General features: G+C 47.5%; 1 protein-coding gene, 1 long non-coding RNA gene and 7 other non-coding genes across 9 annotated transcripts; 5 read left to right on the forward strand and 4 right to left on the reverse strand.

Annotated features, from left to right (window-relative positions):
* Positions 1-1,243: 1,243 nt before the first annotated feature.
* On the forward strand, positions 1,244-2,179 carry LOC122482842 (olfactory receptor 4D9-like). The gene has a single exon (XM_043579136.1). It carries the CDS (start codon positions 1,244-1,246, stop codon positions 2,177-2,179), a length of 936 nt encoding a protein of 311 aa, XP_043435071.1.
* Positions 2,180-11,795: 9,616 nt separating this feature from the next.
* On the forward strand, positions 11,796-14,895 carry LOC122483812. The gene is made up of 2 exons (XR_006297471.1): positions 11,796-12,751; positions 13,724-14,895. It is a non-coding gene; the product is annotated as an uncharacterized LOC122483812 (long non-coding RNA).
* TRNAV-UAC lies at positions 12,096-12,168 on the reverse strand. Its single transcript has one exon. It is a non-coding gene; the product is annotated as a tRNA-Val (tRNA).
* Positions 12,450-12,535, forward strand: TRNAR-UCU. The gene is given in 2 exon segments: positions 12,450-12,486; positions 12,500-12,535. It is a non-coding gene; the product is annotated as a tRNA-Arg (tRNA).
* TRNAL-UAA lies at positions 12,882-12,964 on the forward strand. The gene has a single exon. It is a non-coding gene; the product is annotated as a tRNA-Leu (tRNA).
* A 1,171-nt stretch (positions 14,896-16,066) lies between the features above and the next one.
* On the forward strand, positions 16,067-16,139 carry TRNAK-UUU. The gene has a single exon. It is a non-coding gene; the product is annotated as a tRNA-Lys (tRNA).
* Positions 16,140-17,080: 941 nt separating this feature from the next.
* Positions 17,081-17,153, reverse strand: TRNAF-GAA. The gene has a single exon. It is a non-coding gene; the product is annotated as a tRNA-Phe (tRNA).
* Positions 17,154-19,313: 2,160 nt separating this feature from the next.
* TRNAK-UUU lies at positions 19,314-19,386 on the reverse strand. The gene has a single exon. It is a non-coding gene; the product is annotated as a tRNA-Lys (tRNA).
* Positions 19,387-22,662: 3,276 nt separating this feature from the next.
* On the reverse strand, positions 22,663-22,735 carry TRNAF-GAA. Its single transcript has one exon. It is a non-coding gene; the product is annotated as a tRNA-Phe (tRNA).
* Positions 22,736-24,673: the final 1,938 nt, after the last annotated feature.

Genomic DNA, 24,673 nt, shown 5'->3' on the forward strand with positions numbered 1-24,673 from the left:
CTCTGTCGGTTAAGCATCTGACTTCGGCTCAGGTCATGATCTCGCGGTCTGTGAGTTTGAGCCCCGCGTCAGGCTCTGTGCTGACAGCTCAGAGCCTGGAGCCTGTTTCGGATTCTGTGTCTCCCTCTCTCTCTGACCCTCCCCTGTTCATGCTCTGTCTCTCTCTGTCTCAAAAATAAATAAACGTTAAAAAAAATTAAAAAAAAAAAAGAATTAAACAAGTCCATTCGAACTTCACGACCCTATGACACAAGTATGATTCTGCCCACTTGTACTGATGATACACAGAAGCTCAGAGTCACCTACTAATTGAGCCACCTACTCAGTTAAGACAGAGTCTGTATTCAAATCCAGGTCTACTGGTTCTAAAATCCGTGCTTTTTTGCACAAAACCGAAGCCTCTACAAATAGTGAGGTGAGACGAAGTGCCATCCAAAGGTAGGTGTTAAGAAGGGAGGGAGTCCGAGAAAAGACAGCCATTTGTGCAGTGGCCTCGGTGAGAAAGCCTTTGCCAAGAGCGTTATGAGGAGCAGGGGCTGTGGCTAGCACTTGCCAAGTCCCATGTGGACCAAAGAGAACAAGCCGCCAAAAAGAAGAAAAACTGAAAACAAAAGCAGCTTGTGCTCAGATTGCATGAGCTGCTACAAACCTCTTTATCCTCAGGGGAGAAGGCAAACTGGAAATGGTTTTTCTTGCCTTAGTGCTGATCATCAAGCATCGTGACAATTTGCACAGACTATGCCAAGCAGATCATCTACTGTGGAAGATGGTGAGACAAGACACTCTAAGCTTCCAGTACCGTCTCAGGCCCTGTTTTATACTTTTCCCCGGCATGTTTCCCACGTCCTAACAATGAGATACATGAGTTCTCACTGAAAAACAAAATGAGTCCTCTTTGCTTCTCAGGCCATCTAGGGACTTTTCAAGAGGGGTACAGGATATGTAAAATTATGCAACCATAAAAAAAGGTCAAAAGAATTTAATAGCATGCTGATTTTGGTGCTTTGATTAATCACATCCATTGGAAACTCACTTTTTCATTTACTCTGAAGGAACTCTAAACACACCATCTACTGGGGATATCTTCCTGAATTGTAGGCATCCCTGCCTACAAGGAAAATAACTGCAAAAATAACCCTTGAGACACTCCAGTCCTACAACTCACATTCCCTTTGTTTTTAACGATACACCTCGTATTTTCCATTTTCTCCCTAGGTAGTTGAAGACGAAGAAACATAACACAATGGAGCAGGGAAATTACACCAGGGTGAAAGAATTTATTTTTCAAGGACTGACCCAGTCCCGAGAGTTAAGCTTGGCCTTATTTCTTATGTTATTTCTGGTGTACACATCAACTCTTCTGGGAAACCTCCTCATCATGGTCACTGTGACCTGCGAGTCCCGCCTTCACACGCCCATGTACTTCCTGCTCCGCAATCTCTCCATCTTGGACATCTGCTTCTCCTCCATCACCGCTCCCAAGGTCCTCGTAGACCTCCTGTCAAGGACGAAGACCATCTCTTTCAATGGTTGCATCACTCAGATCTTCTTCTTCCACCTCCTCGGGGGGGCAGACATTTTTTCTCTCTCTGTCATGGCCTTCGATCGCTACATGGCCATCTCCAAGCCCCTGCACTACGTGACCATCATGAGCAGGGGGCGATGCACTGCCCTCATCGTGGCCTCCTGGGTGGGGGGCTTTGTCCACTCCATCGTGCAGATTTCCCTGTTGCTGCCCCTCCCCTTCTGTGGACCCAGTGTTGTTGATGGCTTCTACTGTGACGTCCCCCAGGTCCTCAAACTCGCCTGCACCAGCACCTTTGCTCTTGAGGTCTTAATGATTTCCAACAATGGCTTAATCTCTACACTATGGTTTGTCTTCCTCCTTGTGTCCTACACAGTCATCTTGACGATGCTGAGGTCTCACGCCGGGGAGGGAAGAAAGAAAGCCATCTCCACCTGCACCGCCCACATCACTGTGGTGACCCTGCACTTTGTGCCCTGCATCTATGTCTACGCCCGGCCCTTCACTGCCCTTCCCATGGACAGAGCTGTCTCCATCACCTTCACGGTCATCATCCCGGTCCTGAACCCCATGATCTACACCCTCAGGAACCAGGAAATGAAGTCAGCCATGAAGAGACTGAGGAAAAGACTTGGACCTTCAGAAAAAGAATAGATGGCTATGAAGTCCAGATTGAGAGTCAGAACTGAAAAGTATTCTCTCACAACACAATAGCAGACCCCAATCAATAAGACCATCTTGAGGCCAAAGTTTCCCCTGTGTCTTATAACAGCATCCTCTAATAAGGGTGTCTTGAAATGGCCTTCTCTGAAACGTTTTTTCTTGGTGAAATTGTCAACAACTTAGAGTCTTCAATCCACAAATTGGTCTCTCTTCAAGAAACTCCAAAGCTTGCATCACCCAAACACCTCATTTTACAGGTGAGGAAATGAGGTCTGAAAGAAAGTGACTTCTCAGTTGTGGAGCTCTGGCTGTTGTTGCCCAACCAGTAATTAGCAAAATGATCTCCAGGGACCAGGAGTCAAGGCCAGAAAGCCCAGCCATCCCTCCCTTTGTGGAAATCATCTTCCACTGCCAACCTTGGAGGACCCAGGGTACATCTTTCTATGGAAGCCTCTGGGTTTCCCTTGCAGAAGCTGAGGTAAGTTTTGTGTGTCGCCAAAGGTTTCCTAGCTAACCAATGGTGGAGGCAAGGCTGGATCTGAGTTATCTGACCCTCAGCTAAGTGCATGGTTCCCTACTCCTGCCTCCTCATACAGGATTTGATAGGGTCTGAAACAAGCCCATCCACAAAAATCTCTCCTCTAGCGTAGTATTATGAAAGGTGTTTGCTTGTCTTCACCTGACCAAGGAGTAAATACCTGAGGGCTTCGGGCCCCTTTAAGAATTTCAACATCATTTCCAGCCATTCATTCCCAACCAACCCTCCAGAGAAAGGAATCCTATCCTGTGTGCATTGCTAGAATGTGCCTGACTCAAGTCCACAAGAAACAACGACTTAAGAATAAACTCAGGGGCACCTGGGCAATTCAGTCAGTTAAGCAGCCGACTTCAGCTCAGGTCATGATCTCATGGTTGGTGAGTTCGAACCCTGTGTCAGGCTCTGTGCTGACAGCGTGGAGACTGGAGCCTGCTTTGAATTCTGTGTTTCCCTCTCTTTCTGCCCCTCCCCTGCTAGTGCTCTGTCTCTCAGAAAATAAATAAACATAAAAAAAATTTTTTTAAAGAATAAACTCAATTTGGGGTACTTGCATGGCTCAGTTGGTTAAGTGTCCCGATTTCGGCTGAGGTCATTATCTCACGGTTTGTGAGTTTAAGCCCTGTGTCAGGCTCTGTACTAACAGAGCCTGGAGCCTGTTTCAGTTGATTTCTCCCTCTCTCTGCCCCTCCCCTGCTCTCTCTCCCTCTCTCTCTCTGTCTTTCCCAAAAATAAATAAACATTAAAAAAAAGAAGAAGAAGAAACTCATTTTTCATTATCCAGACCTCCTTTTTAAGAGAATAGAAAACAATATTTTGTTTGAGTTCGTCTCCTGGAAACCTATTAAGTTTGTCAAGTAAAGAGATGAAGTTGGTGGTCAACTAGAATTTGGGTTGCATTTGGATCCCAGGCTTCTCTCCCATGCAATCTCTGATGGATGCATGAAGTAAAAGAAGTAAAGAGCCATTTGCGCTGCCCGATTCCAAGAAAAACACAAGTAAGGGAAGCCTGCCAAAATATAGCCCATCCCAAACATCTCTAACCCTGCCTAGTATTCCTCCCTCGGTGCTGGCTTGAAATCCCTGCTCTTAGAATATTTCCTAAGATAGACACAGTCCATGGGGGACAAGCTAGATAGAAATGCCACCACTTCCGGAGTTAGATACGTCTCCGGATGGCCATAGCAATCTGCTGGTCTTGACGGTGGGGAGGGGGCATCTCTGAGTCTATTTTCAGGGGTATGCCTCTGGGGATTCATTTCAGATGATTTGCTGGATTAGTCAAAGGCGCCAGGTGTCCTCCGAGGGTAGAGGAGATATAGAACTGGAAAGCTGCAGTGGGTGGACGTGAGGGGGTGACTCCAAGTCCAAAGGTAGCCCAAGAGACCCAGGTGCAGAAGGGTGGAACACTTCAGCACAGCAAAGCAAGGCAAACACTGGTAACAAAATCCACACGTGCTTATGCCAGATCCTGGACTCATGGCTGTTTCATCAAAGCTGGAAGATCTTTTTTAAAAGATCTACATTTGCTTCTTTGGGGAGGTTGTTACTTCCTGCCTAGAATTAAAACCATTCGCCTCACTTTTGACCTCAGCCTTGACTTTTGTATCGAATTACCCATGTTACAAAAACAGCAAGAACAATTCAAACTTCCTTTTGAACCAGAATACAGAATCACATTCTGCCGTAACCAGTGTGTTCTTTTTTTTTTTTTAATTTTTTTTTCAACGTTTTTTATTTATTTTTATGAACGGGAGAGGGGCAGAGAGAGAGGGAGACACAGCATCGGAAACAGGCTCCAGGCTCCGAGCCATCAGCCCAGAGCCCGACGCGGGGCTCGAACTCACGGACCGCGAGATCGTGACCTGGCTGAAGTCGGACGCTTAACCGACTGCGCCACCCAGGCGCCCCTCCAGTGTGTTCTTTTATCAACAGTAGCAGATATTTTCTTCCGTGTAAATTACTTTAAATTCTTTTTTCATTAGTATTACTTGGGGCACCTAGGTGGCTCAGGCGGTTAAGCGTCGGACCCTTGATTTCACTTCAAGTCATGATTTTGCGGTTCATGAGTTCAAGCATCGGGTTCCACACTGACAGTGCAGAAGCTGCTGGGGATTCTCTCTCTCTGCCCCTCCCCCGTTTTCTCTCTCTCTCTCTCTCTCTTTCTCTCTCAAAATAAATAAATAAACGTTAAAAAAATAATAATAAAATAGAAAGTTTTATTATTCAAGTATGGTTGACATACAATGTTCTATTAGTTTCAGGTGCACACGTAGTGCTTCAACAACTCTGTACATTAACCAGCAGTGCTCAACACAGTAAGTGTAGTCACCACCTGTCACCATACAAAGTTATCACAATATTACTGGCTATATTCCCGATGCTGTACTTTTCATCTCCGTGACTTACTTATTCTATAACTGGAAGTTTGTACCCCTTAATCCCCTTCATCTACTTTGTTCATCCTCCTACCCCCCCCTTATAAATCACTTTGTTTACAAAAAAATCATGCTTTTCTTAAAACTTAAACTTCCTTTCTTCATACACTCTTTTAGCATTTCGTCTTTAAGAGGTAAATAATGAATTGAGGATTCACGAGACAAAAAAAAATATGTGTGTGTCCTGTATATACACATGTATGCTTACATATAGACTGCTTAGAACAGGAAAATATATATATATATATATATATATATATATATATATATAGCATGTCAATTTTAAAACACACACACACGCTTACTTTTAAGAGAAAATTAATTGATTATGGCATTCCCAAAAGACTATGGTACTTTAGAAGTGCCTGGGTGGCTCAATTGGTTAAGTATCTGACTTCAGCTCAGGTCATGATCTCACAGTTCATGGGTTTGAGCCCTGTGTTGGGCTTTGTGTTGACAGCTCAGAGCCTGAAGCCTGTGTCTACCTCCTTTTCTGTCCCTCCCCTGCTCATGCTCTCTCTCTCTCTCTCTCTCTCAACTAAATAAACATTAAAAATTTTTTTTACAAAAACACTGTGGTACTTTACAGACAAGTAGTATCGATTAAAATCCATTTCCCAAGCAAATATGTTTCTTCTCCTTTAAGGTGATGAGAATGTCTTGTTGGACAACAATCTTTTAACATATGGATTCTAATACAAGTTGTTTTTTTTTTTTTTTTTTTTTTACAGAGAGAGTGCATGTGCAAACGGGGAAGAGGGGCGAGGAGGTAGAGAGAGAGGGAGAGAGAGAGACGGAGACAGGAAATCTTAAGCAGGCTCCATCCACGCTCAGCGTGGAGCCAGACGTGGGGCTCAATCCCTTGACTTTGGGATCATGACTTGAGCTGAATTCAAGTCGGGTGTTCAGCCAACTGAGCCACCCAGGCACCCCTCTAATACAAGATATTTAAGTTTTTGCTAAATTGTTCAATATCTCCCACATTAGGAAGCAGTATTTCTGAGAAAGCTCCTCTTCAATCAGGACTAGGGTCTACAAAGCAAAATGTTTTGTAATTTCCTTACCTCTAAAGGGAGCCATTCCCCTTCCATGATTCTGCCTTTGGCAGACAGAACTTAACTGAAATTTTTTACTTCCAGAGATGAAGTAATGCATCTTATCGCATGCATTTTCTTTCCCCCAATTCAGATCTTTCTTTGAGACAAACGACTTTGCACATGAACTCACACACAGATCAAGAGAAGCCACTCTGTAGATGTTTCCCTGAGATACATCCACTGTAGTCCTCAGGGATCCACAGATCACAGTTGGAAGCCTCTGTGAGGGCAGCCAATGTGCTCCGGAGCCAGTGGTTCCCAAACCTCAGCGGGCACAGAATCATCTAGCCGTTTACTTACAATGTAAAGTCCCAGGCACCAGTGAAGAGATCAATAGTCTTCCTGGATACCAGGAATCCACATCCTTTTTCCGGTAGTCCTGGTGTGAGGGGCCTGTGTTTCACCGCACTTTGACAGCACTGCTCCAGGTCAGTGTTTTTCTTGTCTTGTCTTTTTTTAATTGTCTTCTTTATTTTTTTTAAGTTTATTTATTTATTTTTAAGAGAGACACTGTGTGAGCAGGATAAGGGCAGAGAGAGAAGGAGAGAGAGAATTCCAAGCAGGCTCCCTACTGTCAGTGCGGCACCCGATCCGGGGCTTGATCCCAGGAACCATGAGATCATGACCTGAGCCGAAACCAAGAGGCAAATGCTTAACCGACTGAGCCCCCCAGGTGCCCCCCCAGGTCAGTGTTTTTCAAACTGCAGAAACTCTAAGGGGTGTGAGTCGTTAATAGGTCTGCGCGTGCACTTTTTTTTTTTTAATTAAATTGAATAGTTTAGGGTAGAATAAAAGGCACAGAATTCTTCAAATAATAATAATAAAGCATCATTTCCTGAAACCTGTATTTCAGGCCATTTCATTCCTGAAACCTTTATTTCACTCTACTTGAGTATAGTGGTCGTGATGTAAATAAAACGTATTTCTTAGCACGTGCTCCAGTGAAAAGAGCTTGAAAACCACTGGGCACGTATGAAGCCCCCAAGACCATCAGGTCCAGTTACCAAACCCTCAGACCCATTAATATGGAACAGCGTGCCTGTGCTCCGCTCTGCTTCCTTCACTACCCCTGTCCAGTGTCAGCACGCCGGGGACGGGTGACAGCCACTAAAAGGAGCCACATTCTAAATCCTGAAGGTCAGTGGGCCTATCTGAATAACCTGGGAGATGCCAGCAGGCTGAAAGTCCAAGAAAATAGGGGACAGTGGGGCTCCCAAAGGACTGAGGGCCTTCAAGTTTTCATCCAGCATCACGTCTTGCACAACGTCATGGCACTGAAAAATCACATCATAAAACCACGTGCCTTTGAGAAAGAACTGAGGTCAAAGGCAACGTGCACCTTTGCTAAAGACATGAACATTTGCACCAAACCATTCTATTTAGTTAGTTAGTTAGTTAGTTATTTTAAGAAAGAGAGGGGCAGAGAGAGAAGGAGACAGAGAATCTCCAGCAGGTTCCACGCTATCAGCACAGAACCCACCTCGGTTTCCGTCTCACGAACCTTGAGACCATGACCTGAGCCGAAATCGAGAGTCGGACGCTTAGGACTGAGCCCCCCAGGCGCCCCTCCCATGTGGCTTCTTTCACTTAGCAAAACGCTTTTGAAATGTATCCACGTTGTTGCGTACATCGGAAGTTCATTCCATTTTCTCGCTAAGGGCTTTTCAGTGGCATGGCTGTGCCACCATTTGCTTACCTATTCGCCGGTCAAGTCTATTCGGTTTGGTTCCAGTGTGGGGATTATGACTAAAGCTGCTATGAACATTTACACATCCAACTTTGTGTAAATGGGTGCTTTCATGGCCCTTGGGTAAATACCTACGAGTAAGATTGCTGGTAAAATGGTAAGTGTGGGGGCGCTGGGGGGCTCGGTAGGGGAGGGCCTTCTCGTCTTCAGCACCACCTGCTGAACAATCTCATGGCACTGAAAGAACGTGACCTTATTTGGAGACAGTTTTATAGAGGTAATTGCACTACGACGAGGCCATTAGGATGGGCCCTAGTCCCGTATTACTGATGCTCTTATGAAAAGGGGAAGCAGAGGACAGACCATATGAAAAGACAAAGGAAGAAGACTGAGCCCCTACAAGGCAAGAAGAGAGGTCAGTAAATGCAGAGCTCACGCTCTGAGCACTTAGCATTTTCTGAAAATACCCTGGGGGGGGGGGGGGGCACCTGGGTGGCCCAGTTGGGGACTTCAGCTCAGGACATGATCTCGCAGTTCGTGAGTTTGAGCCCCACATCGGGCTCTCTACTGTCAGCTCAGAGCCTGGAGCCTGCTTCGGATTCTGTCTCCCCCTCTCTCTGCCCCTTCCCTGCTTGCTGTCTCTCTCAAAAATAAATGAACATTTAAAAAAAATTAAAAAATTAAAATGTCCCTATGGGAAAACCATACTGCTCTACCTAAACTTACCAGACTTATCTGCCAAATCATAATGATGATGATGATGATGGTAGATGACATTTGCTAAGTGTTTACCCCATGCATGTCATTTGAAATACTTATGTACAGGGGCATCTGGGGGGCTCAGTCGGTTGAGCCACTGACTCTTGATTTCAGCTCAGGTCATGATCCCACTAACCCTGAGCTGGGCTCTGCACTGAGTGTGGAGCCTGCTTGGGATTCTCTCTCTCTCTCTCTCTCTCTCTCTCTCTCTTGCTCTCTCTCTCTTTCTGTCTCCCTTTGCCTCTCTGTCTCTAAAAATAATAAATAAATAAATAAATAAATAAATAAATAAAATGTTTCACATACAGTAATTTACTCAATCTTCTTGAGAATCTCACCTGAGCTTTATCTGCATTTTACAGAGGAGGAAACTATGACACAGAGCAGTTAAGCAACCAAGCCAGTGTCACACAGCACAGACAGGTTATGTACTGTGCCACGGTCACACAACCAAGAGCGACAGAACCGGGAACTGAAGCCACAGTTTGGCTCTGGAGTCCACAGGCTGAGCTTCTATAGTCTGCGCTACGCCACCCAAAGCTCTGCCCTTTGTGAGAAGGGAAGGAGCCCAGCCGATGCAACACAGAAAAGTGGAAGGAAGGTGGCTTGATGAGCCCAATGAGTACCAGAAGGGAAGCCGACATCAGCAGAACTCCTGGAAAGTTCTAAGGACAGGATGTTAAGGAACCTGAAGCTAGAGACAGGCAGAACCAGTCTGATTTTTGAAAACTATGTGATTTTTACCAAGTTGACTGATTTACACACCCCAATCCTCCAGAGTGATTTATAAAATCCCTCTATAGGGGTCTAATGTCCCTGTCTCATGGTTTATCCAGTGTCTTAGTCTGTTCAGGCTACTGTAACAAAAATATCACAGACTGGGTGGCTTAGAAGCAGCAGAAACCCATCTCACAGTTCTGGAGGCTGGGAAGACCAAGGTCAAAGAACTAGCAGATTTGGTGTCTGGTGAGAATGCCACACCCTCGTTGATAGATCACTGCCTTCTTGCCGTCCCACATGGCAGAGGGGGTGAGGGAACTTTCTGGCATCTCTCTTAAAAGGGCACTAATCCCACATAAGGTTTTATACTCAGGACCTTCCAAAGCCCCCCCACCCCCACCCCCAGCCTTCACCCTGAGGATTAGCTTTCAACATATGAGCTTTGGGGCGTCACAAACATTCAGACCACAGCACTAGTTATAGAGATTTCAAAAGGACCAACGATGTAACAGATAAATTTTAAGGAAATAATAATCTGGAGAAAATATAGCATCACTTTTGGAATATACTCTCAGAATGGGGAAGCACTTTCCAGGCAAGAAATTTTAAAGCCCCCCCCTCAAAAATAAATAAAAAAGAGGATAATGAATTTGACTACATTAACCGTTTTAAATGGCTGCATAGCACAAAGTAGCAAAAATAAAATTAAGAGGCAAACAGCAAGTCTGGGAAATACATTTGCAAAACATATCTAAATCTATAGTTATAAAAAGCACCAAAAGATCAATAAGAAAACCTTAACAATACAATAGAAAACTGTACAAAAGGATTGAACAGATTGCAGGATGGAAGGAAGGGAGGAAGGGAAAAAGGAAGATAGGGAGGAAAGAGAATGGGTTTTTAAGCATATGAAAAAATATTCAACCTTACTCTGTTAAAAGACATGTAAATTGAGACATTTTCCCCTTTCAAAAGGCAGAGAGACTCAAAAGCCCGTTAATACTTTTTATTTAAGAGAGACTGAGATGAAGCAAAGCACGCTCACGTTGGTGGGAATATAATATTGTCCAAGCTCTTTGGAGGTGAAAGCATTCATAGAAATATAACATACATATGCCTGGCAATTCCTTTTCTAAAACAAAAAGGCACTACTCTGCCTGCTTCGGTTGGTACCCTGTTCTGTCCCTGGCCAGTGTGACCCTGGGCAATCACCCTCTCTATGCTTCTTCTTCGTCTCCCAAATGGGTTAGATCATAACACAATCATTCTGAGTATCCCCTGAGTCAACTGAGTTTCCTGCCTAACCAGGTAGGAAACGCCTAGTCAAGATTTTGCTATTATTACTCTTTATGTTGATCTACCCCCAAAACCAATCAACAAGGAAATCCACCACAGCATTGTAAGATGGACCACAGGTTAATTGTTCATCAAATACCACAGACTAAACAATTATGGTACATCCAAACGCTGGAAGTCAAAGATCAAGCAGACTTAAGAACGACATAGTAAGATTTCCAGAATAGTGTTGGGTTGAGGGGAGCAGTACCAATCGTATGCTATCTTTTGGACAAAAATCCGAAGTGGCTAATAAAGGAAATACACGTCTACACTGGAGAGTGCAAAGAATAGCTCGGAAGGGTCACAAAAGAAACCCCCAGCAGTTGAAAGGCAGGAGATATCCAAGAGAAAGCTGGACACGAGTTAAAGGGAACAGCACAGATTCTAATCAGTAATATACTATGGCAAGAGGGAAAAGTGTCCAGCGTCAACTGCACTCACCTTCGATTTGTACATGAGGGGACCGGGAGGCGAGTGATGGCAGCTCAGTAGACCCAGGGAGCGAAAATTACAAAAATCTGGAAGCAGGTGGAGTTGGTCCCTGAAAACCTCATGTGGGTTTGCTAAACTGGTTCTTAACTCTAAGGAAGTTAGGCTCCTACCTTCCCACAGAGGCTGAAACACAGGGGCCCTGTGTCAGGCGTTGGCTGGAACCAACAGTAAATTGGCCAGTCTTCTCAGCACTGTAAGTGGACCTAGGGTCACCTTAGGATGCTGCTAGAAACTCAGCGTTGTTGTTTGTTCAAGTCTTCCTAGGCCGGGGTTGACAGGCCTCACTGACAGGAGGGCTCAGGGGAGCTGGGCTAGAGTTTGGTCAAGGAGACAAGCTTTGTGAGAGGGGCACATCACTGTAAGACACGTGGAGCTCTTTGAAATCGTTAACATGTGCATGTAATTTTTCAAAAAGATTTTTAATTTCAATAAACAATGAGGTCAGTGGAATTGGTGTTGATCAACAAAAGAAGGAGGTGGCCCTCCGGGTATCCCCCCACGGAGCGGTGGCCGCCACCTTTAAAGGTGGCGGAGAAGCAGGTGGGCCCAGGACTCCTGCCCAGCCACCGGGAGGCAGGACTGCGGTCGGGAAGGCGCAGGCGCCGAGGCGCGCTGCGCCCGGAGCCCCGCCCTGCGGCCTGCACCTCCCCAGAGGCGCCACCCGGGGGCAGCCGCGGCGGCCGGTCTGCGCAGGCGCCCACCGGACCGGAGCCCGAGCGGCCTGGCTCAACGCCAAGTCCCGGCGGAACCGCGGCGTCTCTCGCTTCCCGGAGTAAAACTCAAGATCTGGCTGACAAAGCAAAACCTGAAAACATCGCTAAAAGGAATGATTACAGCTACATGGTTCCACTGGGGCTCGAACCCAGGACCTTCTGCGCGTAAAGCAGATGTGCTAACCGCTACACTATGGAACCGCGCGCTGCAAGGGCTCTCCAGGGTGAAATAAGTGCACATAAAGACCTTTCTCTTTCCAGTGTGGGAGGAGACTGAGAGTTGATGCCCAGCGACCGCTTACGGAGAGGAACTATCAGAAGGATGTCGGGCCGCCATGCGCAGCTCCCACCCACGCTTCTCCTCGGCTGCACGGGCTCCGCCACTTCTCCGAGAAGGAAGGCGCGGCCGGACCGCGGCGGGTGTCCCGGGGCAGACGTTGCGCCTGCCTTGATGTAAGCAGCGCGAAAAGGTCCAACTGCCTGGCTCTGTGGCGCAATGGATAGCGCATTGGACTTCTAGATAGATGGAGGCATTCAAAGGTTGTGGGTTCGAGTCCCACCAGAGTCGCTTTTGTTTTGGCAAGTGAAGAAAAAACCCACCTTAACACCTTTAAAATTCCCCATCTCACTCGCGTACTATGAAAAGGAAGGAAACTCATTCCAACTCCCTGTGGTGTCTTCTCGTATGAAGTTGTTGGGAGACCTGTCACCCGAGTCTTCCCCGTCGCCTTCAGGGGGCCCCAGGGTTTCCGGTGACTGGAGGCGGAGAAATTGGCACGACCTGGTAAGTTTCGGAGATTTTTTTCGCCCCCACGTTGTCCTTTTACATCTCAATCCAAATTTTTAATTGTTTGGATACCTCCATAACTCTATATTGTTCAAGTTGACTAAAAGTAAGCGGGAGTTCATAGCGTACCAGAATGGCCGAGTGGTTAAGGCGTTGGACTTAAGATCCAATGGATTTATATCCTCGTGGGTTCGAACCCCACTTCTGGTAACAGCTCTTCTGCTTTTCCAAACGAACTCATTCTTCGAGTTTCCCCAGGGCTTTCAAGATGGTAAACAAACAGTAAGGACCATCTGTGTGTTTTCAATCTTATTAGGCTGAGAGACTATGATGGAATCAGAGTAACCAAGACGGCCGGAATGGTTACATGGCAATGACCTCTTATTCTGAGGGTTGGTGTTTTTGCCAGACACGGAAAGTGTAGCAGCAAATTCAGAATTGATGGTTTGGAAAACTGAAAGAAAGGGTCTGTGTAAAACTGTACTACTTTGGGATGGGGGGAGTAAAAACGTTCACCCTGTGAAATTAGTCGACAGTTATTTCTTAAGATCCTTCTGTATGCCAAGTGCTGTTCTAAACGCCGGGGTTATGGGAATGCAAAAAAATTTGGAAAAGGAAAAGTAAAAAGAAAGGTAACAAAAAAGACAAGGTCCTCACCAACAAGATCCCTGTCCAGCGGCACTTGCATCACAGAGTGACAGAGGAAAGAGATGGTTTATAAATAAGCAAATAAACAGAATTTCAGATGGAAATAAGCGCTGTCAAGTAAATAAAACAGGGAGGCCCAATAGAGTGGCATAGAACTTTCTCAGGGCAGAGTTACTCCATTTGTGGAAATCATTCACCTTGACAGGAAGGTTCTCCCCCTGTCTCTACCAATCAAAAACTCCCAAGAACTCCCAAAATCTGCTCTCCAAATCTTCACTAAAACCTTCCCGTGACCCATGACTCTCATTCATTCCACAACAGGTTTTGAGAGCTTGATCTGTGCCAGCCACTGACCAGGCACCAGGGACACATGGGAACTCTCTGCCTCCCAGCTGAAACATTGGAGGAGGGAAGACTGACCCAATTAGACAGGTGTTGAAGGTAGGTTGTGGTGAGTGCAGCAGGAGTGACAGCCTCAGAGGCCCCCAGCACGGGTAACCCACCCGTAACCCGATCTGGAGAGGATCAAGCAGGGATCTCTGGACAAGTCCTCATCCCTGTCTTTAAAGTTCAGAGGGAACTTCCCAAACCAACGGAACTTGGAAAGTGGGGAGAGGATGGCATTTCAAGACTGGGGGGTTGGGGAGGACGGAAGGGAGTGGAAAAAAGCATTGCAGCTGTTAAATGACATGTAAACAGCTCCGGCTTCAGTGAACCCTCTCTATGCTGAGTAGTCCGGTTTCACACTGTTAACGCTTGAGGACATACAGTTTGAGACTTTGGTTCTCAGTGTTTGGTACCTGTCGATCTAGTCTTGTCTCAGGAGAGCAGGAAGCAGATCTTCCCGCTCTCTCACACTCAGCACTGTACTGAGTGGGCCCTGTGAACAGAGCCCTGTTGTAAGAAGCTGAGGTTAGGCCAAAGGCTAAGCCCCCCAGGACTGACTTCCTAGCACAGGCAGCTCCTCTCCTGGGGGGTAAGGGGGGGGGGGCAGAAGCTGGTTTTGGTTTTCTTGGTAGAATCTAGATTTGTCATCTGATTCTTAGGGATCCACATCCTCATTTGTGAACGCTACCTTATCCATTTGTGGTTTTTCAATAGAGCGATTCCCCTCCCAAACCATGAGACGTGGAGGGACTCCCTCTCATCCTCTCCTCCCCACCCCCCATTCTGGGAAGAAAATTTGTGCTTTTACCCTTTCTCTGCTGGGATCTGTAGAAAACACAGGATCAGGGATGCCTGGATTTGAAGGGCTCCCTGTGTGATCCCAGAAGGATGGAATAATTTAGCAGATTACATTTTTTTCATTTATTTTATTATGAAAAGAATGCATTTTTTTACTCCAATAACACAGATGTACCCAAAGGAAATGGTGAGAGCCTCCTCTTACAAAATGTAGCCATTTTTATTGAACTGTCTTCTATCCTTAAACATCTCATGTATAGGTAAACCCCAAATATACAAAATGTGTGATTAAAGAATGTATATTCATATACAGATCCTTTATTTTTTTCCCCACAAATATTATCCCATACATATTGTATAGCACCGTGTGTTTTTGTTTAACACAACATGGATATCTTTCCATAACAGGTTACCTTAAACATTGCTCCTACTTCCTGATACATTTCATTCCTGATACGTTCCTGATCATACACATTTCCTAAAGAATGCAAGCCTCAACGTTCCCCAACGTAAGGGAGTGTCTCTGAAGCCCGAGCAGGGCTAAAATGGTTGTGAGGTTCTCCATCATAGGATTCCCTTCCTTTCAAGGGATCTTGTCCAATACCCCAAGAAATCATATGGCAACAAGGGAGCAGGATGAATGAAAAAATTAGTTGAGTGCGAGACACAGCTGCCAGGATCATAGGACTTCCTCAACATATAAAATCCCACCTGGCCAAAACCTTTCAGCGAAAGCTCTGGGAAAATGTTCAGATTCCCTGGGCGACTTCCTGTTCGCTGTTCCCTCTGCTCAGAATTCTCTTTCCAAGACTACAGGGGCCCAGTTACCTTTCACAGCTCAGTTCAGGCTTCTCTATCCCCCTGGAAGACTTGGCTGCCCCTTCTGGTATTGGCCGGGCGCCTAAGAAAGCCAGTTTCCCACCATCAAAGCGCTTGACTGCCTCTGTTAGTGTATCTTTCTGCTGCACTGAGGACCAGGACTGGGTCTTGGCAGCCTAAATTTGCTTAGTGCTGGAGAGCAACATGCACTCGATGAACGTCTGTCGAGTAGATTATCAGACACCTAATCAATTATTCGTAATGCGCCACCCACATGACGCTCTGGGGCTCTCCAAAGACCAACACTGGAATTAAAATCCCGCTGCTCAACCAGAAGCACGCCCAGAGTTCCTAAATCTGGAGACTTCTTTAGGGGATGTTCCCTTTAGGATGCTAGTACTTCGTTGGCGGGGGAGGGGGGGGGGGAGGGGAGCTGCCCGGGGGCGGGGCAGGTGAGGCAGGCAGGTTTTTTCTTTATAGTCTATCTCTGATGGGAGAGAAAACGATTCCATTCAGCCCAACACCCACTGGATCTTGATTTTGTAGTTTCACCTTCAGGAAATCAGTAAAAGGACTCAGGATATTAATTCAGTGAGAAAAGAGTGCAGCCACATGGCCTATTTCACTGCGGATAGGGTTAGGAGAGGGCCTCCCTTGCGAGCCCGGATAGCTCAGTCGGTAGAGCATCAGACTTTTAATCTGAGGGTCCAGGGTTCAAGTCCCTGTTCGGGCGGAGGTTATTTTAAATTCCAGAAACAAATTTGAGATTGTTAACACGACACTTAGCGAACAGGTGAGGGATCATGCAAAACCCACTGGGCTCCCTTCCGTGCTGGGCGGGAGGGGCACCACCCTGCGGGCCAGACTGGCCTCGGACTTCGCGCATGTGCACAGTTCCTCATTACGAGCCTTCCACGCTCAGGCTTTTCTCTTCCAACTTTGGAGTGTTACGGTGCCTTCGTCTGCTTTTTTCCTTGAAACTTCTGTGTATTACTTTTATATACAAAAGTCTATAGACCCACAACCAATAAACTGCACCCCCGTCATTCCCGACAGCAATGCTCTTGACAGTAATTGCGCAGCGTTTGGCCAGGAGCACTTGTTGGCGCCCCGTTTCTTAAAGGCGCGGTGAGAAAGCAAAGGTTCCAAAGATTCTTTCAGATAGAGACACGTGCTTCTGAGTCACATTTCCGGCTGGGAACCATCCTTTACCGGATTTCTGACGCGCCCACGAGGGTCCCTGGCTTTTGGGTCTGGCTTTGCAAAGGTTTTTGAAGGCACGTCTGTTGCCCAGGAGAAAAACTTGCGAGCTTGGCGCGCTGACCACACTGGGAACTGCGAACAAACACTACGGAGCCTAGTGTGCGGTAGTGCGGGGCATTCCACGGCTCCGAGCTTCCCGACGAGGACTAACCCTCCGAACCTTCCCTGTAACACCGTAGCCTCCACCAAGCGCGCGCGCTGAGACCCGCACGGCTGCTGCGCAAGCGCGAGGGTGAGCATGCGCGTAAGAGACCCGCTTCCCCGCAACAGACACACAACCGCTGCGCACGCGCAAGGGTTGGCCCGCGCTCTGAGACCAGCACCGGTGCTGCGCAGGCGCGCGCGGGGGCCCTGGGCGGGGCTCTACGGAAAGGAAAGCACCCGAGTCCCATTGGGAGTCGGCAAAAACCCTGCCGAAACCCGGGATCGAACCAGGGACCTTTAGATCTTCAGTCTAACGCTCTCCCAACTGAGCTATTTCGGCGGGGGTAGGAGCCCTCGCTACCCTGTTAAGGAAATTTAACAGAAAGAAAGAAAAAAGAGCTTTCTCTTATTTCCTCCGCCTTTCCAGTTCCTAATTACGTTCTGAGGTTTGGAGAACAGTGAAAATTCATCCCTGTCATATGAGGAGGATTTCGCGTTCTTCCTAATGCTTTCTCTACCTCTCCCCAGAGCCCTAAAAAGAGTAAACGGCCACTTACTAACAAGTGCCTACTGTGTTCCCAGCCCATGACTTACGTGGTCTTATTCGATCCCCACCCGCCTTACCCCTGCCGTAAGGTTGATTTCTAAATGAAATAACTGATTCGCCTCAAATCATCCAGAATTGAACCAGAGCTGTCCAGCTCCAAAGCCCAAAAGGTCTTGGTCAAAACAGATGTTAGGGTTTGGGGTTTTTTTGTTTGGTTTTTTTTTTTTTTTTCTTTTTTCTCACTTTCCCCCCTATGGGGAAAGGCAGAGGGAGTGAACTTGAATTGAGGAGGGAGATAAGAACTAGGAGTCCTCAATGCTCTCCACCCCTGTCCTCTCCTTGCCTCAGCCTGCTCTATTCTTGTTCAGTCAGGAAATAATTGGAGCAAAGACACTTCACTTTTCAAGGTTGCCAAAAGTGCACTTGATCACTTTCCAAGGGACTCCCTCGGAGAGAAGAGGATAAATTCGAGTGTCTGCCACAGCTCCTCGCCTTCTTTCTCTCCCTGGGATGCCAGGTTGGCCCCATGATTCAATTTCTTCAAGAAAATAGCCTGACTGGCCCAACCAAACCACTCCGCTCTTGCTGTCCCTTCAGCACCTATCAACCAACACAAATCACATGAACATGTGCTTATGATCTTGGGCATATTGGGAGTATGTTTCCTTGAAATGGTTCCTTAACGTGTTTCCATATGTATCCGTTTTTCCTCCCTAGATTGAAAACTCTTGGAAAGAAAAATAATGATGGTAACAGCTACAATATTGAATGCTTACCTTGGGGCAAAACTCTACCAAGCACTGTGCATGCCTCGTTACTCATTTAATCACACGTTCATAAGTTAGATGCTATTGCTCTGATTCCCTTTCTTCTGATGAAGCTGCGCTTTGGAGACGGAGCTAATTGTGGGTGTGTGTAGGCACAGCATAAGGCCCTCCCTCCCTCTTGAGTGCTACCTCCATCCGGGTCCTGCTCCACCAATCAGGACTCCCTGGGGAGCACAGTCCATCAGCTGGGGTTGGGGGTGGGCAGCTGACTCAATCAACCTACACTCCCATCCTGCTAAGGAGATCAAGATGGACTTTCTTCCGTTGCCTGGCAGAGACAAGAAAGGCTCAATCTCTAGTGAAGCAAGGACGTACCTTCCCCTCCACCTACCAGGGAAATTAGTTTTAGTCTTTCTCTTTTGTCCACAACCCAACTTCCTCAATACTTCTCAGGAGCCGAAGGCTTCCCTTGTTAGACTGTAGTCAGTGCGAGCTGACTCTTTTTGTCTTTGTGACACCAGGACTTGTCCCACCCCAGCCCCTTGAAGGCACTCTTTCCAACACGCACGTTCTTCCTCCCACGGCAATGCTGCCATCTCCGCCTCACTTTCTCCCCTGTGTTCAGGGTCACACTTGGGGTTGGGGAGGAGAGAGAAGACTTCATTTAGAGAGAAGACCGCTCTATTTGGTGTTTCGGTTTCTAAATGGCCTTCTCTTCCTTTTCAGCGTGCAGAAATATTCTCTAGAAGGGTAGTAAAGTATTCTCTAGAAGGGCAGGAACCGTGCAGTAATCCCGGACACCTAGCGGGAGGGAACCCCAGAGAGAGGGTCAGCTGGGACCGCCCGCAGGACAGCGAAGCAGGACGGTGACCGGGGGAGTCCAAGGGACGTCCTGAAGCATTCGTTCCCCCTTCCTGTGAATACCGCGGTAATTGGGACCTCTGCGGCCCCGCCGGTGGTTGCAGAATAAAGCAGTGTATTTAATTCCCTCGAACAATGCACTGCGAGCCTCCCAGGGGCCTTTGCACAAGGGTTTGTAATGTGTGTCTTCGCTGGGACGCGGCTTTTCCTCGCAGTCTACAAGCTCCAGGATTTTACTCCCTTCTCGGAAAGCACCCGGATAACGAAAGCTGATCCTGAACGCTTGTTCTTGTTTTTAAACTATTAGGAAAAAGTTTTGTTGTTACGCCCGAACAGGGACTTGAACCCTGGACCCTCAGATTAAAAGTCTGATGCTCTACCGACTGAGCTATCCGGGCTCACGGGAAGTTTCTCCCTTCGGTGCATGAAGACCCTGTTGTCGTTTGCGCTGCGAGCTAACAGCACCGCCCAGAACGAGCTCCCGGATTCGTCCTTTGCGTGTGACTAATCCAATTCCGGCCCACGGACCCCGCGAGGACGGGAGGTAAAGAGGAGAGCATGCGGGGACGGCGTCAGGTCGTTCTTTGGCAGCTGAATGCAGATTTCTTAAATATAACAAAATAAAACGCGCCCCCTTTTATTTAGAGACTCCTTGGCAAACATGAATCTTCAGTTCTGCAAAAGCCTGAAGAGAGAGGGGAAGCCATTGCTTCACTGCACACACCCGTCCCTCCACCCCGGCCCACGCTTGTCTTTGCCCTAAAAGCAAAGAGCACAGGCTCGGAGACCACGGTTCCGTGTTAAAGGTGGCAGGTGTCCCTTCTTCCGAGAAGCACCACTTTGCAGTCCCTTGTCCTCAGGTGCCCACCTCAAAAGAAGCGCAAAGCGGAGGAGCTTAAAGAGGCGACCAGGGCTCGGGGGAGAAGCGCTAGCAGCCACCCTGGGCCTGGGCCCAGAGAGCGCGCCCCCGCCCCGCCCCTCAGGCTCGGCCTCTGCGCACGCGCACTCCGCCCTGCGGGGGCAAACCCGTCTCCCTTCACCAGGACACGCTACTATTTGCACATGACAGATCCCCTGCTACCTTTCGGTCCTCTGGGTCTTTACACACGTTCCCTCCAACTGGCACGCTACCTTCCTTTCACTCCTTCCCCCTCGCCCGTCAGTTTAACTACCGTCCTCCCTGGGTAGCACCTTCTGGCGACCAGCACCATCCCTAGTCTTCTCCTTCCCTGCCCTTGTGGATCTGATGGTGAAAAAAACCAAACCCTGACCTTCAGAGGGAAAAATCATAAGATGGCCCACAGGACTGATAGGGAATTCCAGGCCCCTCCTGAAGACTCTCCTGGGGTCTTCTTCCTGCCCCGCTTGCCTCGCACCATATTGCCACTAATGCGGAAGTAGCAGACTTTGGTGGCTCGGATCTTTGGAGAGACCGTCTCCTCTGAGCCCATCGATGTAAATCAACCTCCGATCCTCCAAGCTCTCCGAGTGCCGCTTGGTTCTTCCGTCAGCGATCCAGCCTGGTTCCGTAACAGATCTACTACACCCCAAACCTTTGGGAGCCTCATAACCAGTGCTTTAATAGAGGAATATTCAGAACGCGGGCAGAGTAGAACGTGGTAGGGAAAAAAAGACATTAACTGGGTAGGTGGATGCCACCAGGGCAAGAATGGTGATTCAGGCAGACACCCTGTATTCTCTGAGCGTCTTGCTTGGATCCCAAGTACTTCCCGCAGAGATCCTTCTCTCCTCAGGCTGGAAACTGGGGAGGTCCACAGTGAAAGAGAGAGATTTTAAGAAATTGGCCCACAATTGTGGGGGCTGGCAAGTGCAAGGTGGGTAGGCCAACAGACTGGAAATTCCAGTAAGAGTTGATGTTGTAGTCTTGAGTTTAACTTCAGGAAGGCAGCAAGCTGGAAGCCCAGGCAGGTTTTCTATTTACCAGCTTGCAGACAGTGCCTTCTTCATCAGGAAACCCCATTCTTAAAACCTTCAGATGACTGAACAGAGGCCCAGCCACATTCCAGAGCATCATCTGCTTTACTCGAAGTCTACTGATTTACATGTTAATCACACCTAAACACGTTCACAGCAAGCAACATCAGGACTGGTGTTTGGCTAAACAACCGCAGTCTAGCCAAGGTGACCTATAAAATTCCCTGTCACACATGCCAATGTACATCATGCAAACTCTGAACTACCCAATTTATTAATACATCATTTTCTTTTCCTTCTTTTTGACCATCATTAGATTTCAAGAGTCCCTCATCAAAATGCATCTTTCCACCCAAGAACCCAAAGATGTGGGGGACAAAGCCCCTCATCAGCTAGCATATTGACACAGATGAACAGAAAGGGGAGGGCATATAAATAGGTTCCAAAGCAGTATTTCTCCATGTTGCCTTTCATCACATCTAGGGTTTTTAGAATATGAGAACTGAATCACCATTCTCTCTCTCTCCATGTCCCAGCCTGGCACCCAGCCCAAAAGAAGGCATGCCTAAGTGTATTTTGTTCCATTGCACTACCTTGAGTTGAGTGACTCATCATCTTAACAAGTTATATTAATAATAATGACTATCATCATCATCATCCAGCCCAGAACCTCCAAATTCTCCCTCTCCTCCACCCCCATCCCAGGCTAGTGTAAACAACTCTGGAAGCCTGGGTCAGGTTGGACGGTTTGATTCCCTGTGTTTCCTGGGAATCCCTGCTATGGCCTCCTCTGATGGTGATGGTCGCAAACCCATTTTGTGCATTTCGAGATTTTGAGAATAAGGAACTACCAGTCTGTTGTGCAAATCCGGATCATCCTGAGTAGTTTCTCACTATAATTGCGGGGGGCGCGGGGGGGCAGGGGGCGCATCGAGTTCAGAGCGTATGTATGTGTATGTGATGTCCAACAGCGGTTTGTGATTTACCAAATAAAAATTTACTTACATTTAAGCTTCTGGGACACGAGTGTGTACTTCGCATGATCCACGCAGTATTTGGAACATACTTATACTAAAAAATATTTGTCCTTTCTTTGAATTTCAAATTCAATTGCGTGTCCTGGAATTTGATTTGGTAACCCTGCTGTAGACGTGAACCAGAGAGGGCTGCCCATACCACCGTCACCATCACCACCACCACCACCACCACCCAAAACTGACCTAGGTGCTTGTTTCTGTTAAACCAGGTGGACCAAACCGAAATCGAAGGTTTCCTTGGCGGAGAGAGAGCCGGGGATGTCGGCATCCCCATCGAGCCCCGCGCGCCCCGCGCTCCGCGCCCCCGCGTGTGGCAGTTGCGTGGCCGTCAAGCCCCCTGCGGAGCCCGGGCGCGCCAGGGGCTCCCACCCGCGGGGAAAGGTTCTACCTCCAGCAGCTCCCGGAACGTCGTTGGAAACAGGAAAGAAGAGAGAGGGCTAGACTGATCAAGCAAGCGAGAGTTGTGTAGTACGTGCGGAGAGCGTGGTCTCAGCCAGATCCAAGGTCAGGGAAGGGACCCTGACTTTAAACTGAGCAGTTTAAAAGCAACGACATAAAAAAAGGCCAGTCCCTCCGCGCCTACACCCCAAGCTCGTGTGCGTGGAGGATGCCCCCCAGGGTGGCAGCCTGGGATTCTTTCACTAGAAGACGTGTACTGCTCCCTGGAAAGGAGTTGCCACTGGCAGTGACCTCTAAAACTACTGCCGAAACCCGGGATCGAACCAGGGACCTTTAGATCTTCAGTCTAACGCTCTCCCAGCTGAGCTATTTCAGCAGCTTGTAAAAGCTGTTTTCCGTATTTCCATAATAAAATAGTATTTGTTCCGTTGTCACAGAAGAGGTCAGAATAGATTCAGCTGGAGGTAAGCATCTAGCAAATATTATAGAGGTGATAAAGCAAAGCCTCCCCATGTATAAGCTAGAAATGACAAATAATTTTACTTTTCTCAGTTGTTTGGACTCAAGAAACGTATGGAACTGAACAGGACGGCCATGTGTAAAATGTGACTCTTCAGTGTCACCTCCAGATGAGGTATGCGTAGAGTCGTGGCATCTGTATGTTAAAAGCATTGATTTGCCAAACCTAAGTCGTGAAAATATGCCTCCGGTTTTGTAACCCCACCTGGACATCTTTAAACTCTCAAATATACAGACACTGTCAAAACATGGGATTGGCTGAGACTCTCTCAAACTCTAAGAAGCAAGCTGTGGTTTAATATCTCCTAATAGGTTAATTTTATTCCACCTATTTCATAACTTTGCATCCCTAACATTCACATATATAAAATTGAGCTAGCCCTAGCGCTGAGTCAGGCTGTCTGCAGAGGGGGCTCAGGACTGTGTACTTTGTAAATTGACCAGGTGAAATTTAATGTGCAGCCTCCCTCAGTCTCACAAAAACTATTACCAAGAGATCTACACTTTCAGTCGCTTACCCAACCTCTTCATGGGGACATCCAGCTCAGAATGTCCAAAAATGAACCGTCTTTCCCTCTAAACTTACCTATCACCTTCTGTCTGCATTTCCCGAGGCAGAAAAACACAATTTCTTCCCTCTCTGCTCGCCACCCATAATCAGACCCAAGTGCTGTTCATTCAAGTTCAGTAGTTCTGGACTCCCTCCACTTCTCTTCATCCTCACATCTTCCCCAACCTCTTCATTGATCTTCCCACCTGTAATTCACTTTCCACACTGGAACCCATCACCCTGCTTAAAAATCCTGCACAGGCTCCCTACTTGAGAGCAAAGATGAAGACTTCTTTCTTCAGATAGGATATAGCCTTCCAGAAGCCCCTTCCTCTCTCCAGCACCAGATCAGTACTTTCTCCTTGACTCTGAACTCCAGCGACCCACGCAGCCACCCAAGCTCAGGATGCTTTCCTACACTGCTCTTCATCTTCGTCCACGCAGTGTTCTATACATTGCCCTTCCCTATTAAACCTGTGACTCTCATCTCAGATACACTCTCCTCCTTCTAGAATTCCTCTCTGACATGTCTCCGTCGTCCCCCCACCCCTGCAGGCTGGTGGCCCTTCTCCAGTGCTTTCACCAGCTCTTATTGCCTGTTTGTCAGAGCTCTTTCTCGCCACGTGTATCCTTAATGTATGTTACATAGCAGACTGGAGTCGATGCTGAAAGAGAAGGAAGAGAGAGAGGAGAGAGAGATAGGGAAGAGAAGAGAGAGAGAAAGAAAGCAAGCCATGCCTCAAGGCCAATTTTTTTTTTAATGTTTTTATTTATTTTTGAGAGAGAGAGAGCATGATGGGGGAGGGACAGAGAGACGGGAACAAAGCTTCCAAAGCAGGCTCTGTACTGACATCAGAGAGCCCAAGGCAGGGCTTGAGTTCATGAACCCCGAGCCACTAGATCATGACCTGAGCTGAAGTCAGATGCTCAACCGGCTGAGCCACCCAGGCCCCCCCACACTGGTTCTTTATTAACTTTTAAAATCACCTGGTTAAACTCAGATGTGATCTCTGCAAGGTTGTTTATAGGAGATTCTGAGCTCTTTAGTTCTTGCCTTGAAAGAGACCTCATCTGGCCACCCTGCCTCCTTCCCTTGAGGGATCAGTGTGAACTGAAAAGGTAGTAGGGAGGAAGGCCTGAGGAGAATAGAACTACCCATTACTTTATGAGCTTGGAAGGGAAAACCATGAGCGGCTTGGAATGCTTCCCACGGGGCAGGGCAGATCACTGGGCAAAAGCTTTATA

This window comes from Prionailurus bengalensis, chromosome D1, assembly GCF_016509475.1.
Source record: "Prionailurus bengalensis isolate Pbe53 chromosome D1, Fcat_Pben_1.1_paternal_pri, whole genome shotgun sequence".
Lineage (NCBI taxonomy): Eukaryota > Metazoa > Chordata > Mammalia > Carnivora > Felidae > Prionailurus > Prionailurus bengalensis.